General features: G+C 39.5%; 2 protein-coding genes across 3 annotated transcripts in view; both read left to right on the top strand.

Annotated features, from left to right (window-relative positions):
- LOC139146060 (uncharacterized) overlaps positions 1-4,821 on the top strand; it is a 14,837-nt gene extending 10,016 nt beyond the window's left edge. The window contains exons 17-22 of the mRNA XM_070717508.1: positions 419-593; positions 1,362-1,516; positions 1,924-2,046; positions 2,168-2,342; positions 4,162-4,406; positions 4,813-4,821. Coding sequence (XP_070573609.1) covers positions 419-593; positions 1,362-1,516; positions 1,924-2,046; positions 2,168-2,342; positions 4,162-4,406; positions 4,813-4,821 — 882 coding nt within the window. The remainder of the gene's footprint in view (positions 1-418; positions 594-1,361; positions 1,517-1,923; positions 2,047-2,167; positions 2,343-4,161; positions 4,407-4,812) is intronic.
- LOC139145099 (uncharacterized) lies at positions 4,818-18,505 on the top strand. Of its 2 annotated transcripts, XM_070716047.1 has the most exons (18): positions 4,818-4,970; positions 6,131-6,309; positions 6,604-6,733; positions 7,172-7,367; positions 7,781-7,956; positions 8,217-8,406; positions 8,999-9,157; positions 9,868-10,090; positions 10,736-10,815; positions 11,196-11,351; positions 11,456-11,603; positions 11,892-12,043; positions 12,751-12,842; positions 13,206-14,297; positions 14,653-14,831; positions 15,471-15,639; positions 16,155-16,298; positions 16,736-18,505. In XM_070716047.1, exons 1-18 carry the CDS (start codon positions 4,896-4,898, stop codon positions 16,823-16,825), a joined length of 3,630 nt encoding a protein of 1,209 aa, XP_070572148.1. In that variant the 5' UTR covers positions 4,818-4,895; the 3' UTR covers positions 16,826-18,505. The 2 variants fall into 2 exon arrangements, with proteins under 2 accessions (XP_070572148.1, XP_070572149.1); XM_070716048.1 differs by lacking the exons at positions 4,818-4,970; positions 6,604-6,733 and having other exon boundaries at positions 6,174-6,309.

The raw sequence follows: 18,505 nt of genomic DNA, 5'->3' as shown, positions 1-18,505 counted from the left end.
GAAGTTTTTCTGACTTTACAGATAAACCTCCAAATTTCCACATTTGTCGTAATAAAACGTGTGTGGAAACGCTTTTAAAAGAGAAAAGAAAGTTGGCCACTAAACATTTTGTAATCGTCGAAATCAATAATCATTTCTCCTATACAGTTTACACGGAAATTAACGACCAGAATGTCAAATATTAGTAAATTTGGGATATTTATTTTAGTTATCTTATCCCGGTAAGGTTACATATATATTCCTAATTTGCCATGGTTCTAAAGCCGACTTTTTAAATTTTCCCATAAAAATCAATGAGGCGTATCAATAAAATGCATTAAGATGTTGCCACTTCATACGATTTATATTGTACTAATTTTCATTGGCCTTACCACTATTACTGGGATAACTTATTTTGAATGGTATGTTAAACTTACAGCCAGAGCACCCTTACTTTGTACATTTATCGTGTTTGAACAATGCTGGACTGACCACAACAACTGTATCCAAGCCAATTCTGCTTGATTTGAACGACCCGGTTCAAGGGGTTGTGAAAGATGGACCCTTGTTCAGCGATGACATAGAATATCAAAGTTCGACAACAAGGATCGAAGGTAAAGTTCATTAGTCAGTCAAGAACGTTACTCCGCATATTTCTTGAGATCGTTGCAAATCAGAAATCAAGAATCATACCAACAGAAGCCAAGAGATGATAATTATATTGTTAATATAACTAGAATGCACAAAAACAGATTTAGAAAATTCCTTAATGTGTGACAACATATCTAAGACTTAATTAAGTGCTTCATTAACATCACAGTGATTCACAAACTTGTCGATTTTGCAACAAACTTGACAGCCGGGGCATAATAGCAGGGCAGGCTCACCCTTTCCTGACACCTCTATTATTATCGGTTCAGGATGGTCCAGTGTAATTCTGTAAAAAAATTATTGGAACTAATTTGGGATAATTTGATCTCCATATTTTTCAAATTTCTCAAAGTGTTAGGTGCCATACAGCTGAATGTTGCAAGATTACAAATTACTCATAAAAACAAGTGTATAATGTAAAAAGAAAAGCAGATGAGCTTACATTTGCATATTAAATCGACATTACTTCACCATCGAATTATCCCAAGTTAGTTCCAATCGTGTTAAAAAAATAAATGTCTCTCGAATCTTGTAATATTTAACCTTGAATGGGTATGATTATAGGACACATTTTGATGTCGTTTTACTTGTAATTCCATTAAGAAGATCTTGAGCATGTCTTATGTCCTCGATGCATGTTTTGTCCGTATCGCATGCATATGTGATCCTATGATCAAGAACAGTAAACAGCACTGCGAAAACTTTCATTGACTCTTTTGCTGCACTTCCAGGTGTTTTCTTGCACCTTCCAAATCCAAGTGGAAGTTCCTGTCCAAGTCGTGAATATACATTTGACGGCGTATCCGCTGACGATGACTGGCACTCAGTGCACTCGGAAGGCGTTTGGAACACGGCTGGAAACTCCGTCGACTTCAGACCAAGCCAGGTTTGTAAGCCGAGAAATTCCCGAGTTAATGCTAGGATATAGTAAGAGTAACATTTTGTTGGGCTGGAAGAGAACTTGATTTGAGAATGAGGAATCGTGTGCTCGTAGGAGACATGATGATTATGCTTCATTATCCTTATTTGGAAACTTGTCTTGCAACGACACACACAAGGAGTATAACAACCGCTGACTTTCATTGCAAGGGTTGGATCATTTACAATTTTCTAGGAATATTTAATATATTTGTTGATCATAATGTATAGAGCGCGAATATTGTATGTAGAATTATTGCAGAGATCAAAAAATAGCACATGATGATGAGGAGGAGGAGGTGATAATGATGAGGTGGCCCAATTTCTGGTGGCTGTGGTATATATAATTCGTTATTTCTTCATTCGCCTTCACAGCTTTTGTTTGACGATAGCGACGGTCTTTCAATTACAATGGTCCGTAACGTACAAAAGGAAACTATGTATTCCGGCGCGTACTACAACACTAACCCGGATGTTCCCGCAGGCGGCAAATATAAGGTACAGATATTCAATTTATTCAACTTCACAAGCGATTGATAGATCTCAAGGCACAATGTTAATTAGTGGAGTCAATGTTTATAAAGATTACGATCATCTCTGGGTTTGCCTTTTGCTCCAGGTGGAAATTCTCGCCGCTTCTGGCGACGTATCTGCAGTCACCAGCGTCGTATTCTGGGATGGACCCGATGGCGTCGTTGGTGACTTCGATGCGCCTGTTCGGGAACGAGGTTTGCCTGAAGAGACGGGACAGTACGATGACTGCAAAGTATGCTGTGGTACCATTGATCAAATTGGTGAGTATTACGTATATCAAGAAGCACGGACACTCATTGATTACCAGTACAAAGTGGATTTCTATGCGAGTCTCGTGTATTCAATGCGAATAAACGGCATGCTAAGGCCAAAAAAAGAAATGTTCCTGGTCAGCGCGCGCGTCACCTGAACAACAGCGCGTCACCCTTTTTTTTCCTGGCTTGAGGCCCGCGGCTGTGGCAAACTACTTAGGCCTAAACACCAAACCAAAACGGCTGAAGAGAAAGAGAAAATTCTTTGGGCACATGATCAGTGACTGCATGAACAGTTTAAATGTTACTACATTTATAAAACTATAAAACTGCAGTGTTCTCCCCAGGCCATTTTAGCATAGCGGTCCCGCTACGCTTTGATTCTCCCCGCTATACGCTTTAAAATATTCCCGCAATCCTTTAGTTCACACACTCTGCGTAGCTACCAGCTGTTGCATGCATTGTCTACACATTAGCGCTCACTGCAACTTTCAACCTGGTGAAAGAAGTGGAAGGTGTGAAGTATGGTATGCATCAGATAAGTTGTCCGGAAGTGTTGAGAGGAACGTTAAAACAATAGAAGAATCGGCTGGGTTGTTCACAAATTTTCATTACAGAACGACTATTTTTACGACAAGTGTTACAGAGGTAGGCGGTGTAGCACTAGCGGGGCCTTTGATCACATTCCCATGCTTTGATCAACGAAATGGACCGCAAAAGAAACAAGAGTTAACTGGTGAGGTTGATTATGATTTTACAACGATGAGTTTTGTCCGAGTACGATCACGATCGCGATCGCGATCGAGTTCACATTGCATAAATTTCAATATGGCGGCGGCCATGTTGGCCGACGTGTTTATACCGTGTAGACAATGATCCTGGTGTCGCGTGTGGTTCCACTCTGACACGTTCTCTAAAAGATTTTACACCTGATTTTCGAGTGATTCTAGTCGTACTTAGTTCATGTCTTGTGATCATCCTGGTGGTATTTTTAAAATCAAGAATCGAACGACGATGTTCAGTGGCAGTAGTAGTTATGCGGGGGGGGGGGGGGGGGGGGGGGGCGCTGGTTGAATTTGAAATCTATCCCCGTGATGAAAAATTATTCGCGGTGTTTGTCGTTCAAAAATGATATAAAACTCAATTACATTTGAATTGGGTAAAGCTTAAACTTGTGAATTTTCCTCTTTGTTGGCAAGTTTTGACAATTTTATTAGCAATATATGTATTAATGAAACTCAAATCAGACGAACCATTTCTTGCTTTCAAAGTTTCAATCTGAATCTTCTGTTTTAATTGCAATCGTAATTACAATACTGTGATGATTTATTTATGTGTAATAAAGAGTTTCCATGATGTTCAAACTGCATACTTGTATTTGTTGTGAGTGTACATGTATGTGTGGGTGCATGTGCAAGCTTGCATCCATGCAAATATAAATTAATGATATGCAAATGATTATGCAAATTAGCTGCTACGCTTTGCCCTGTAACTGACCCTCCTCCCTCCCTTGAGGAGGAGAAAAAAAAAATCCGCGTCGCCGCACCATTTTTTTAAGAAAGGCCTGACCAGAAACATTTCTTTTTTTTTGCCTAATAAAGAGTAGATACGTCACTTAACTTTTGTGATTGAACGCCTCACAATTTTGGACAAACATTGATAATAATTAAGAGCAAAATCCACACGGTTTACTTGAAATTTCCTTTTTGTCCGATTCATAGAAGGGTACACTATATATGGTCAGAGATATGTACCAGAAACTGCAAACGCCATGCTTGCCACTGAATCAATAATTCCAATATTATATTTTTTTTCATTCCGTAAGTAGGGAACAGTACAAATGAGTGTCTGTGTAATTGTACGGAATATCTTCTACGGCCAATTGACACTACACCGATTCAAACAATGACGAGCTCACCAGAAACCACCGAAGCTGGACCACCGCCCTGGGAGATTGTCGAGGACGAAGATCCCGATGATTCATTTACAGGAGACAGAGGACTGAAATCTGTGCCTTTCCGATCGATGGGCTTCCAGCTTCATCCGGGTATGGATCATTTTTTCCATATTAACGTATTTCAGAAGTCATCAACTTTTTCCTTTCATTTTCCCACTCCAAACAGAAATACTATCGTAAGGCATATTTGTACGGTCATCTAGATCTAGTCAAGTTTTCTTTTCCCTTCACTCTTTCCGATGCCATATAATTATGTCTGAAACTGTATCTCCTTTTCCTCTCCTCCTCCTTCTCTCCTCTCTCTCTCTCTCTCTCTCTCTCTCTCTCTCTCTTCTCTCTCTCTAATATTCCCTTCCTCTTTGCTCCAAGAGGCAGACAGGCCAGAGAACAAAATGATTTGACTGCAGACAGAAAGATCGATCGATCGTCGAATTCATTGGTTGATCGAACGAGTCAGTATCATAAAAATTATTGTATTAATTTTGGAAGATCTAAATCTTTACACTTTGCTTGATTTTACAGGTGTTCTAATCAATGAGGAAATTAAACACTTTGCTGTTCTCTGGTTTCGACGGCAAAATAGTACAGACGCCGTGAAGTACGACATGGCCGAACTTGAATTTGACCCATCTGACGGCTGGCATACTTACACATTAGATGTCATCCCAAATAAGATGAAGGTGCGAAATGCAGAACTGTTCATGGTTTCTAAATTCGTGCGCTCTGCGTTGTCACAATATATTTTACATTAGAATTTTTTCTTTGGACCAACTAAAATATTGATGAGAGCCAGATAGATGATTAACAGGATAACGGCGAAGCAAGTCAAAAAGTAAATTAAAACGAGAAGCTGGCTGCTATTCTTTTATTCCGTCGAAATAAGTCTCGTACTTTTGGCCGATTTCTGTATCATTTTATGTAACTGTCCACCATTCATACATAACGTCTTAGATATAATTTGACTGAAACTTTGTCCGCCTACGTATATAGTAGCTAAATTAGTAAGTCCATTAGGTGCAGCGTTTGGGCCGTATTCCGTAGTTTCACTCTGTGTATCAAATGCAGTTTCTTGTTTGATCGCCTAAACCAAGTGTTCACCTTATCAGCACAATACGCACACTTTTAGTTCGCATTGATACGGTTGACGATTAAATAGTATTAAGATAGAATGCGCCTCAAAAGTGAAAGACTTAAAGTTTTGCTCAAACTTTCCTCAAGGACTCGGAATTTTTGAACTATACTCTTTCAAAATCAAGAATAAAAATCGGGCACCGTACAAATTTTGGTACTAGAGAAACAAATTATCCAAGATTTATCAATATTTGAAATTCAAAATGGCCGCCGTTCCGGTGTTAACTCTATTGGGGGAAATAAAATTTTAGATTTTCGAAAATTTAAGACCATGAAAAATTTCTTTGCACCACTAGCTGTAAAATAAGCCCCCACAAGTGGTGGATCAGAAAAGAATTGTAGAAATTTGAGAGTCCAAATATGTGTCTCCGAGGCGCGTTCTACCTTAAGTCTGGACTTGAAGTCATTTATAAACAGGAACAAACGCCATAGTATGTGGTTAAACAGAGAACTGGAATATTCTGGAACGAGAATAAGAAGCTGCAATTAAAGGCACTGTTCGTGATCCTTAGGATCACCTTTGTTCTAGTCTGTAAGAGGATTATGGAGGCATGATAGCCTTTTGTTTTCCATTAAAATTGTAATCTGGTGGGTAAATTTTCTGATGAGACAATCCCAGGGTGCCAACACAGGCCTTTAACACAATCAATAAAAACATACAGCAGTCCCTTCAAGTTCAACATATCACGTTTCACATATCTCCTCACAGAACGACCTGTCCGTTGAGCTGTCCATTGATGGACGAGCCAGGATGTACATGTCTGGACTGGAACCACTGACTGCCGATGCCAAGTTCACTATGTCAGTCTGGAATAGGGACGGATTTGTGCCAAATCTCGGCGACGTGTTCAATCCCCCATCTGCTACAGCCCTCTTCACGAAAGTTAGGTGAGACAGCTGAATGTCGAGACATGCTGGAAAATGTCAATACTTTAAGAGTATTAATGGAAAATTTACACATATGAAATGATGACCCAACTGTCAACAAGTTATTCTTCGTAAACATTGCATTGAAGATTTGCATTATGCTTTATCAAAGCCATTATTGTTTCTCACAATTTGTTTATTTATTTGTTTGTGGGCACGTTAATTTTTTTTATTATAATATATTCTTTGATGTCAGTTTTTAGAATCAGGAACACTGTTTGTTTCTTTTGCATAATGGAACAAAAATGAATATAGGTTTCCGCCAACGATAGAAGACCAGTGTCGATTTGGCGAGCCGTTCAGAAATGGAGACAACGCAATCACTGCTTTCCTGGCTGGTGTTGGATCTAAGAGATTCCTTGACGATGTGGTACCATTTAAAGAGGTAGAATAGTATGAAATAAAATGTTTCTACCGGGTGTTATGTTCCAGAGAGAGAGAGAGAGAGAGAGAGAGAGAGAGAGAGAGAGAGTTAGTTAGTTCTGATATCTAAAGTGCCACTTGACAGCTTTTGATATGTTACAGTTATCGGTACCGTAAATGCGAATTTACTGAGTTAATTTTACAAGCCTTTTTTCAACATTGCGGTTTTCTGCCGGTAAAACACATAAAGATAACAGAAGCAAAAGTGAAGATTTAGATTATACAGGAATTTAATACCAGAAATGCCTCAAAAGATGATTAGATGAATGAGTTTAGGTAGCTTTCACGAACAGAACTTTTGGCTGTGACTGCGAATATCTCTTGCTGTGGTGAGAGGTCGACGTCGCATTCATACAGTTCGCTCAACTAAAATTTCATCCTCTTTCCCGCCCTTTCATAGGTTATAAGACCTTGCATTCCGTGTGCCAAGCCGTGTGACAACATTCAGTGTGACGGTAGCTGCTCCAACGTAGCGGTGACAGACTACCATGTAGTCCTGGACGATATACACATCTCTCCGACGAGAATGATCGAAGAAAATGGCGAACAAAAGGAGGTGCCTGCCGTCTACCATCTCACAATCAAAGCTGTTACAGGTATTTAAAGCTTGGATTACTAACTTTGTGTGATAAGGTTTCATCTTTAATCTCTGAAGGGAATTGATGCCAAAATGTTTTCATACAATGGGCGTGAACGGCTCTGAGGAGGAAGATTAATTCCAGAGATCAAGGTATAAACATGTGTACGAGCTTTGCTCCGAGACAATGTTGTCCGCAGTTGATATATCGTACGAAGAATGGCGCCAAGGACAAAAATGCCGATCGGTTGATGTGTGTAGAATTATAGCTTAATCATCTGACGTGGCATTTATGTCGGAATAGAATTTTCGAGACAAGTGTTGCTGCATTACATGTTTGTTATGACATTACTTTTAAAGGACGACATATAATCAAAGAATTCTTGATAATTCAAAGTTGTTTACTTGACCATTGTTTTACTCAACAAACAGGGTCTGGACGCCATGTTATAAGTTCATCTGATGGACTGTACGTGGACGACACAGCACCAGTGTTCGATTACCTATACCATCTTGACTTGGACTATTCCGAAGACGAACCTACCGAATACCAAGGAGGCAACACCACACTTGCCGTTCGATGGAGTGCATATGATCTCGGAAGTCAGGTAAGAAACGCGGGATCGCCATGTGAGACAGTGAGATCATTATTTATTTATTTATTTATTTATTTATTTATTTATTTATTTATTTATTTGGGTAAGTTACATTTTGTTCATTACAAATTCAACATATGGAACTAGTAATTCACCTTTAGACTGTACACAACCTTTTGTAACATTTTAAGAGTTGGATGAGACCTGTCAATATCGAATTTAAATATGGATAATTTTAAACTGTATTTTCATCAAATATCTTTATCTTACAGCTCAAAGAGTTCAGATGGGCCATAGGAACACAGCCGAAAGCGACAGATGTACAAGAAATGACTTCAGTTGGTCTGGATACCTTCGCTACGAAACACAATCCGAATGGCTTTTTGCAGGACCGCCATACATATTACGTCACTGTGGAAGCTATCAATCACGCCGGTCTAACGACAACTCAAACGACCACAGGTATATGTACTGTTTAATGCAACTAATCGTAGTGCGCTTCAAAAATGAGTGACTCAATTTTTTTGCTCAAACTTCCTTCGGGGAATCTTAAGATAATTCCCTTTCGAAATCAAATCTAACCATCATCCCTGTGTAACTATGCGAAAAAAAGAAGTTTTCGATTTTCACGAAAACAAAACTGTTAAAACTTTATATACTCCACGGCTTCAAAGTGAGCCCTCGCAAGCGGTACACTAGCAAAGAAATAAATTTTAGGGTTCTAATATCTGTCCAACTTAATGCCATCTCCACTATTTATGCAATAATGTGCCCCCTCCCGGTCCTTAATAGAGGGAAGTAAACTTTGCACGACATCGCGTACGGTTATTTTAAAGTGGTGGCAATGCCTGTGAATTTGTAGACGTAGAAAACATCTCGGGCCACAGTGTTGCATAATCGGATACTTTATCAGTAATAAGCTAAGGGTATGACGTCACAAAATTCACTTGTATGGAAAAGCTTTAATATAATCTTACACTATGAGATGAATTGGTCATGACATCATCATTGTCCGTATGTTGTTGTTTTAAAACTGCGATTTCCCCTAATTTAGGCATTACCGTCTTGACAACACCTCCGGACACATCGCACAGCAACACCACAGTCCAATGTGCCAATCGTCAAGAAATTGCAGGGGAGAGCATTTGCAGAGATCAAACATCTACCGGCGTATCTTGGACGAGGGTCGAAGACGCTTCAGTAGACTCCTACTGTGAGTGTTTGAATATTACGGTTGTATCATTCAATGACACCAATGACGTCACAGATCGAATGTACTATCAACCGGAATGTAGTCAAACTTCAATTGCATCTGATTCCAATGCGTTGGGCAAATAGTTGTATTTTTTTCTATATTCACTGAGGGTTTTACAGGAAAATTGCTGCAACCTGTTTCTTGCTAACAATAGTCGTACGTAGAGTCCAGTCCTCACCAGACATCGGTGGTACCACGGGACTGTGATACTTGTGTGTGCAATTGAAGACGAATACGTCAGTAGACTGTAGGTAAAAGGCTTTACTAACAAAAAGGGAGCTCTGCCTGAGTCATTACTTTCATCTCGTCCTTCTTAAGAATGAATTTCTTCCTCATCATTTACAGTTCATTGTACGCAACTTACGCTGACTCTAAACATGGTACGCATTGCATTCGAACGACACCCTATCTCGTGGTACGAATAATTGCCGAATCTTAGTAATTTGTTGATTTAACAAGTTATACTTACTGATGGTACTTTTACTACAGCCTGCATGACTTTGTAAAATATCACGCGGTATCAATTCAGAAAAAAACCCGTCGTATTATATCACACATGTAATAATACACCATATATTAATATAATAGTGCAATTTCCTTCTTCCAATGAAAGCTATAGCTCTCACTCGATACCTGATTTCGAACTATGTTGTTGTTCTACATGACAGATTTCCAAATAGGGAGTTCGGAAGATTCCGATGACATTTTCCCTAGGTTCAGAGTTGGATACAACACATCTGGAACCGTCGTTCTCAAAGACGGTCAGGTCTTCATTGGCGACGAGTCGTTTGTCAACATATCAGGGGTTAGACAGATTGCAGAGGGCCAGTCTGGAAATGCAGGAAATGGAGAGCTGGTTTACCGAGACAGGTTCCACATTGAACCGGGAAGGTCATTATAATCTGCTAGTAATTCGAGCATTTACACCAACAGACTTGGCTTGTATACAAATGTTGACTAAACTTGGCTGATGCCAGAGGAGTTTTTCTGTCACATTTTCTTTAATGGTTAAAAGTGTCACTTCCGTCGCAAATTTGGTTGTTGTAGACATTACCCGTGTCTCAAAAGCGTGTATTTACCCGGCTTGCATTGCAAATGACGAGCGTGCGGGTATATAATTCGGGAACGGATTTACCTCACTACATGCCTTCGATAATATGGCCTAAAAGACAAAACACGGAGTTTCTGGTCTATCAATTAAGCGTTATCAATACAGGAGCAGTGAGTGACTATGAAACTCAGCAGTGTATTCCAAGTTATCCCGCACTCCGTTTAACATTTCACATCAGTAAAAATTGATTGAGATGAAATGATTCGAACTGCATAGCTGTTTCCAAATTGAATCAAACGAGTTTTATTCTATTATAATTGAGCGGTAAATGTTTAGTCTTTAACCATAATAAATCAGCGTCAAGTTTTACCCAGCCATGGTTGATTGATCAGAAACTTGATCACAGTGTCTGAGATCATGAATATTGCAAGCATTCATTTCTGTACGAGTATTTTACATGTACAAAACCAACGCTTTATCAACAGGATTTTGTATTCGGTTATGACCGTTTGTAACAAAGGACACAAGTGTGAGAAGATGACAGCGTCAGAGTCTCTCATTAAGAGTAAGTTTTCTTCGACCGCTCGTTTTACTCAAGTTGAGCTTTTTTTATATTCATGACTTGCAGTGCAGATGCAAGCAGTACGGATGTTTAACATTATGCAAAAACAAAAACAATCAAAGAAAAACGCACCCCAGCCGCCTTCGATAAATGGTAAATTTTATGTCATGGTCAGCAAGTCTATATCAAGCACTAGTGTCTTACAGATTAGAACGTCCCGATATTTCGTAATTTCCGCACAGGACCACAGATGCAGTGCATTACAATAAAAAATACGGCATCTTATTAATATTACGCAATGAATTTCTTAAATCGTCTGAGTCGGAAATAATGCACCGTGATAAATGTTTTGCAACATGAGCGATTTTCTTCCAATTTTACAGGAAATGAAGATATAATTGCGTTTCCAGGAAATGATTCGAAAGTAGTGATGTCCCTTAACGATGCCATCGGCATAAACGGGGTCCATCAACATACGTCTGTCAAGATAGAAGCAAACGTAGCAAATCGTCTGAGGAAAAGAGGAGCTGACAAAAAAGGTTTGAAAAATCGCCATAATCAGTTAGACACCGAGACAATATTTTGGACTTAGTCTAATCTTTCTTAAATACTCTTCATTAAATTTACTGTTCATACTTTACAGATGAAGGGCGTGTCATGTTAATGGGAGGACTGTTATCGGGAGACGACCTTAAGGAAGAATATGTGTCAGATGCGTCACCGAAATTTAAACCATACATCGTTAATCCAGAAACAACGAAAGACCTGACTGACAGACACCTTAGAAACAGGTAACTGTGGCGCTACGGCGTCACATTATGCTATTTAATGCAGTCCCTAACAAAATATAAACTCGATGTTGTAAACATTGAAAACGCCACTAACAAACAAACAAGAGTGAACGCAAGAAGCAGTGTATTAGTTCTGCCTTGAAGATTGTTTGACGCCACGAACATAAATGAATACACGCTGCAGAAACAATGTTCGTTCTGACTCGAACATTATATAATCTTATGATATCTTAATACAACTTATGGCAATATTTTTCATCGCATTTTCCCATTCTATGTGACTTTCAGAATCAGGGACATCATCGGACCGTCGTTTTATGTGACCAGTGTTGGTGATGACGGTTTGTCAGGGCCTCTTCATATCACAGTGCCATTCAATACATCTCAATTCAACAACACGCTGGTTGAGAGATATCCAGTGATTGCATACTGGCATGCAGGTAATATCACAGTTTAATGATAAAATATCCCAAAATATGCCTTCAACACCAATTTTTCATAATTAAAGTTTCATATTGCCAACAGGTTTAACAAAATAGACATTTGATTAATCTCGAAACAATAAACACAGGCCCTAAAATGAGTTCGACAGAAGCAAGTCGTTTGCAGACCCACGGTCCTTGTGGAGGGACCGTGGCAGATCCAATACTGAGTATACGTGATGGTGACTATACATATTCCCGATCTAGTAATCTATTTATTCTGTCTTGCAAATATCTGACATATGTTCAATTATTAAACTCGGGCGAGAGGACTTAACTATGTTTTAATAATACATTATAGGCCTAAATCTCACATTGCACCGAATATTAACTGACAGCTCAGTTCTTGAATATATGAAAGATAACAAAATGCGTGGCTTCAATTTTCCCATTAATGCCTTTGCAGCTATCTTCAACAATCCTACACCATGGTACAACATAGGAGTTGCAAGAGTTAATATTAGTGGATTAGTGACCTGTGCGTTTGTTAGGCTTTTGAACAGTGAACACCTTTAGGGAAAATCAATAATTTTAGTTCGTCCCTAAACGATTCAACCAATCTTCACTAGTATACAGACGACAGTTTCTTAGAGCTACTCACAAGATTTTGAGGAGAGAGCTAAGATGACACTAATCAAATGTCATTCAATGCTTGTCAATACCAGAGACCAGCGAATGGCAAGATGCTAGTCGGACATGTAGCGACTCTTTCGGAAGCTACGACACTGATTGGAACGAAGGGCTGATATCAGTCAAGGTAAAGAAAGCTAATCCCATCCTATCCTCTCAACGATTGTCGTCTGCTGTGCCAATGGTGTGGATAGTCTTCATCTCATAAAAAGTTGTCCATAGCGTCGCGATATCTGCTCTTGCTTTTAGAAAATGAAAGTGTGAATAAGCATGATGAGGGAAAGATCATGAATTATCTAAAGTGATGAAGACGTGAAGAAACATGAGTTTTTAACTTACCGCGGCCGCAGTTGTCGTCACAATGAGAAATGAGTGTACAACCGCAATATCTTTGTCAGTCTATTCAATATGTATATAAAGTATGGTGAATCGATGACTAGTGATGTATGCTTCGGCAAACTCAGTTGACTTTGCTTTCTTCAAACTTCAGGTTTGTTCAACTGGAGAATCGGATAACAAGGCCAATAGATTAAAACGAGAGACTTCGAACTCTTTTACCGGACCAACCGAATTCACCTCCGCGAGCATAGGTAGCTACACAAATACACCTCCTTACATAACCTCACGCAATGATATTTATATGGATGAAGACGGCGGGACCTTACATTTCGAAATAAAGGCATTTGATGATGATGGCGACGACATAATTTTCGGAAAAGACGAATCGTCGCCTTCTCCGCTTCATGGGACGGCGACTATTTCCGTGGACGGGAAACTTCAGTATCGGCCTTGTCTCGACTGGTTTGGAGTGGACAGCATATACTACACTGCGACCGAAGACAGGGAAGATGACGGCAATATCTTGTCAACAGGCGAAGTGCTGGTCATCGACGTCAGGCCGATTAACGACAACCCAAGCATTTTCATGAGCGTCGACCATGCAAACGCCCTCCACGACAATGAATACGATCTCGTGGTGGCTTTGGAGGAGAGAAGAACTAACGAAACAGACAAGGCATTTGAAGCCATAGCAGGAGCACTGGATCCTGACACGTTTGACACTCTGACTTTGACATTCAAACCCCCTGAGCATGGCGAATTTTTCACCGGCGAGCAGCACAATAAAGTTACGTTCATCCATCGAGACTGTTCCCGTCAGGAGAACATCACCCGAGACCATCTTTCCTACGAATCTCCTAATTCACCAGTTATCGTCTTTCCCTGCCGTTTATCCATCCCCCATGAAGAGAGTCGTCTGGCCTGGGTATTCAGTGCAATCAGGTATCTCCCGGATGAAGGATACTTCGGCGAGGATACCATCGAAATAAACGCCATCGATGAAGACGGGTACCGCTCTAAAGTGCTCGTTGTACATTTGCACATTTTGGCAAATCCATGCTCGAACGGCGCTGTGTGCGTCGGCCCGCCGTCTGACCCAGACTGCTCCGCGCTGCAGCGATGTAAAGGCTTCCATGGTTACGAATGCAGATGTCAGCCCGGATATGTCGGAGACTATTGCGAGATCGACTATGACGAGTGTCAGGATAACCCGTGTGATAACAACTACACTTGCACCGATCTGGTATGTAGGCAATTCCGAGAGTTACACATTGAACGGATCTCACGAACGGATAGAAAATATTTAATCACGCACAATTATCGATGCTTTATCGAATGTAGCCACTTGGTTTATGTTTGAAGTTGCTGAACCACAGCAGCACTGAGGATAAAGTCTATTGAAGAACTTTGTCCCTTTCACCATGAACTGTTGAAAAAAATTGTTGTCATCTAACTCTGACGATATACCTAAAGTGTACATCTTTGTGTCAGTCCAGCAAACTTAACACACACACACACACACACACACACTCTCTCTCTCTCTCTCTCTCTCTCTCTCTCTCTGAATTAACCACATCTAATTTTTCCTGTATTTTCAGTTGGATGCATTCACTTGTCACTGTGAGAGTCTCGACTGGCCATGCGCGATCGAGGATTCTGGGAGTTTCCCTGTTGTAGTGGTAGCCACGGTGTTAGCAGTTGGAGTGGCATTGTTTGCCATTGTGGCAGTAATTGCAAAGCGTATACTCTGCGTGAAGAAAAAAAGTGTCAAAGTAGGGTAGGTGCCATTTGTTTGTTTGTTTTGTTTTTCTCAGCTCACCGGACAAGATTCATCGTTTCAGACTTTTATTACATAAACACTGGGAAAGAGTAGAAACAAAAGTAAGCAATGTGACTCGAATGCGAAACCTCATTTCAATTACTAAAATGTTAGTGAAACGTAAGGCAGCATGAATTCATGAAATACACCGTAATGCTTTTCGCGCTGAAATTCCTTGTGGACATATAATACTGTCAGTCGATCTTGAATCATGTATTAAACTGACCATCGTTGAATGTGGTCCAAGGAAGGCATTTCTAATTTCATTGTTTTTAACCGCCTTTCTTTGCCATTTTCTATATTTTTGTCTTTTCCCTAAAGCCTCACAGCTTTGCATGCCTAAAATGCAACGTTACTTCATTGAATATTCAGTGCCAATATCCATGCAAACTTCGGATTTGCCTAAATTCAGTCACCATAGTAAAGTTTATCAGATATTTTTTATACTTTTCTCCTAAACGATACAAGTACCACATACGATGCATGTGGCAGTCATTTTACTAAAACTGACCCTGATCATAGTAATTTCTTCTGTTCAATGATGTATGACGCAACTATGACCAATGAAACATCTGATCTCGATCCTCATGTCTGCAGACCTGACGGAAATGACAATCAAGAATGGTATGCCTTCACAACTGTTCTATCGAAATCTGACTTGGAATCCCGTGACAGTAAAGGTGGACGCGATCACGTGGAAAGGGCTAAGAATAACAGCGAGGAACTGGTCCTGCAAGATTTATTCGATGCCGACGACGATAAGGAGGTGAAAGATCTGTTTTCGTAAAGATTATCAAATAAATTTGGCTTCCCTGTTTTATCCTGCAATGGCGCTTTTAGAAAACTGAAGTCGATTACATTCAACACGTCCACTTCAAGTGAAATTGGCCTTACCTATAGTTCGCGCTTCGAAAACGAAAGACTTTTACTCTTTTAGTTAAACCTGTACTCAAACTTTCCTCAAGCAAACCCAAACGCATTCTCGTACAAAGTCAATATTAAAAATGGTGACAGGGGAAAATCAAGATTAAAAATGGTGAGAGGGGAAGGGACACAGTGCAAATGATGTTACCAGGGAAACAAAATACCCAATATTTCCCGATATTTGAAATTCAAGCTTCACAAAGAACCCCACCAGTGGTAGGTCAAAAGAATATTGTAAAAGAGTCCGAATATCTGTCCCTGAGGTGCATTCTACCTTTAGTTAAGCTCTAAGTAATAGATGGGAGTTGCCCATATTTTTGTGATTGCTTATATTTAAAATATCTCCTCTTTATTTAGGAAGCGTTCGAAGAAGCCGAGGCTGCCTTTGAAGATGGTGTGAAGAAAATCGATGAAGCTCAGGCTGATAATGATGGGTTCAATGGAGAGGAGATGACTTTGTCGGCTCATCAGAAGACAGGATTTTCCGAAGTACCGCGTCCGGTAACAAAAGCTACTGTGTTGTCCCTGCTCAGACATTTAAACATCATTTCATGGCTCTAGATTGACTTCAATTACGTTAATTTGTATGTGTCAACGTTACGCACTTATCGAATGGCCCATTAGTTATTGACATTTTCGTACTTTTAACACGAGGGAATTTCGACCTTAAAATTATCTTGTCAGCAAAAAAAGAAGCGACTGTGAGTCGGAGGGATATTTCACCGTCAACTTTTATATCCACATGCGTCGGGCGAGATCCGTTCATGTACCATTGTCCATGAAGAAAGTTCTCACGAATGAAAGTATTCATTTTGTATATCGAGCCATTTCAAGCGCATTCAAAGTATGGTGCTAGCATTCCGTACTATTGAGCAAGATTATGTGAACAGTTTTTGTGTATAAATGCTAATAAACTTTTTGATGTGATCATTTTCCAGAAATATGCATGGGGAGAGAGCAAAGTTACAAGCTCTTTCTTCGGAAGCAAAGTAACCACTCAAGGGACGGAAGAGGAATCTCAGGCTTAAAGTCTACCGACCACTGACAAGCGACATGGACTCGTACATCAATCCACGTTTTAATTGATTGATATATGATATACATCAAAGTATCAAGTTGAATTTTGCATGGCTTTTCATGGCGTTGAAATTTAGTGTGGATTTGTTTTGTTTTTCTGTCAACAGTACAAGCAGTTTTCATCATCACGTGCTGAAAAATGAAAAATCCTGATACTTACACGAATCTCAAAGGGGTTTAAATTGAAAGGAAGCTTTTAAATCAATCAATCTACCTATCTATCTGTCTATCTATCTATCTGTTTTTTATCAATCAATCAATCAATCAATCAATCAATCAATCTATCTATCTATCTATCTATCTATCTGTCTATCTATCTATCTATCTATCTGTCTATCCATCCATCTATCTATCTATCTATCTATCTATCTATCTATCTATCCATCTATCCATCTATCTATCCATCCATCCATCCATCCATCCATCCATCCATCCATCCATCCATCCATCCATCTATCTATCAATCTATCTATCCATCTATCTATCTACCTATCTATCTATCTATCTATCTATCTATCCATCCATCTAGCTAGCTAGCTAGCTAGCTATTGAGCTATCTATCGAGCTAGTTTTCTATGTATCGAGCTACTAAAGTCATTGGAATACTTGACTACACCTTCCCGTTGGTAGAAATTATTTCTCGACTTACATTGCCTTTATTGATGATCAAACCTACATAAACCCCGTATGATGTCGAATGTTGTACAGCTTAGTGTAGTTTTTGTGTTCGTGATTTTTGCTAAGTCGTTCTTCCATCTGATGCGCACTATGCCGGACTTATCTGAACACCTAATAACTGACGAATGTTATGACGGATATAAAATCTTTTCATGTGGAAACTACGTTTAATATCTGCTGCTCCTGTAGTTACAACAAGTGTACCATATGTCCACCTGATAGGTCTCTGTTAACACTTTGCACTCGTATACACGAAAATATGTGAACCTCGGCTATGCTTATCATACCAATTACAATTATTGCTTTTAATACAAGGAGTTCCTTAGATCATCGTGGGCTTCGATTGTTCGCAACTCGACGTCTCAAACAGAATAAAAAAGTATAGCAAGATCATGATCGTGAGGTCACAATTTTGAAATTGCTCGCCAAAATACTAGTGCTATTGTGCACAGTTTTTCCCTTATGCATCTTCATGTTCGGTGTAATAAAATAGTAGTCTATGCTTTCAGTTTTTTGATTAAGGTAGAATGCGCCTCGGGGATAGATGTTTGGACTCTCAGAAGTTTTAAATTCTTTTCCGATCTACTACTTGTAGGGATCCATTTTACAACTCTTGGTGTAAGATCTTTTCACCGTCTTCAAGTTAGTTTTTCGAGAATCTGGAATTTTGTTTTTCTCCGTAGTGTGAACACGGAGATAGCGACTATTTTGAATTTCAAATCTCGGTAAATCTTGCAAAAGTTGTTTCTCTAATTCCAAAATTTGCACGGTGACCTCGATTTTTATTCTTGATTTTGAAAGAATGGTTGGAAAGTTTTTAGCAAAGGTGTAAGTCTTTCACTTTCGTACGTCTGCGCATATGTAACTTTGCTGTTTGTTGGTATCTTTGTACTATAATCCAGACACATTTTTTAGTAGTTGATGGCAAATAAATAGCAAGAATTGTGCACAAA

Source organism: Ptychodera flava, chromosome 12, assembly GCF_041260155.1.
Source record: "Ptychodera flava strain L36383 chromosome 12, AS_Pfla_20210202, whole genome shotgun sequence".
Taxonomy (NCBI): Eukaryota; Metazoa; Hemichordata; class Enteropneusta; family Ptychoderidae; genus Ptychodera; species Ptychodera flava.
This window is presented reverse-complemented; position numbering and strand designations above follow the sequence as displayed.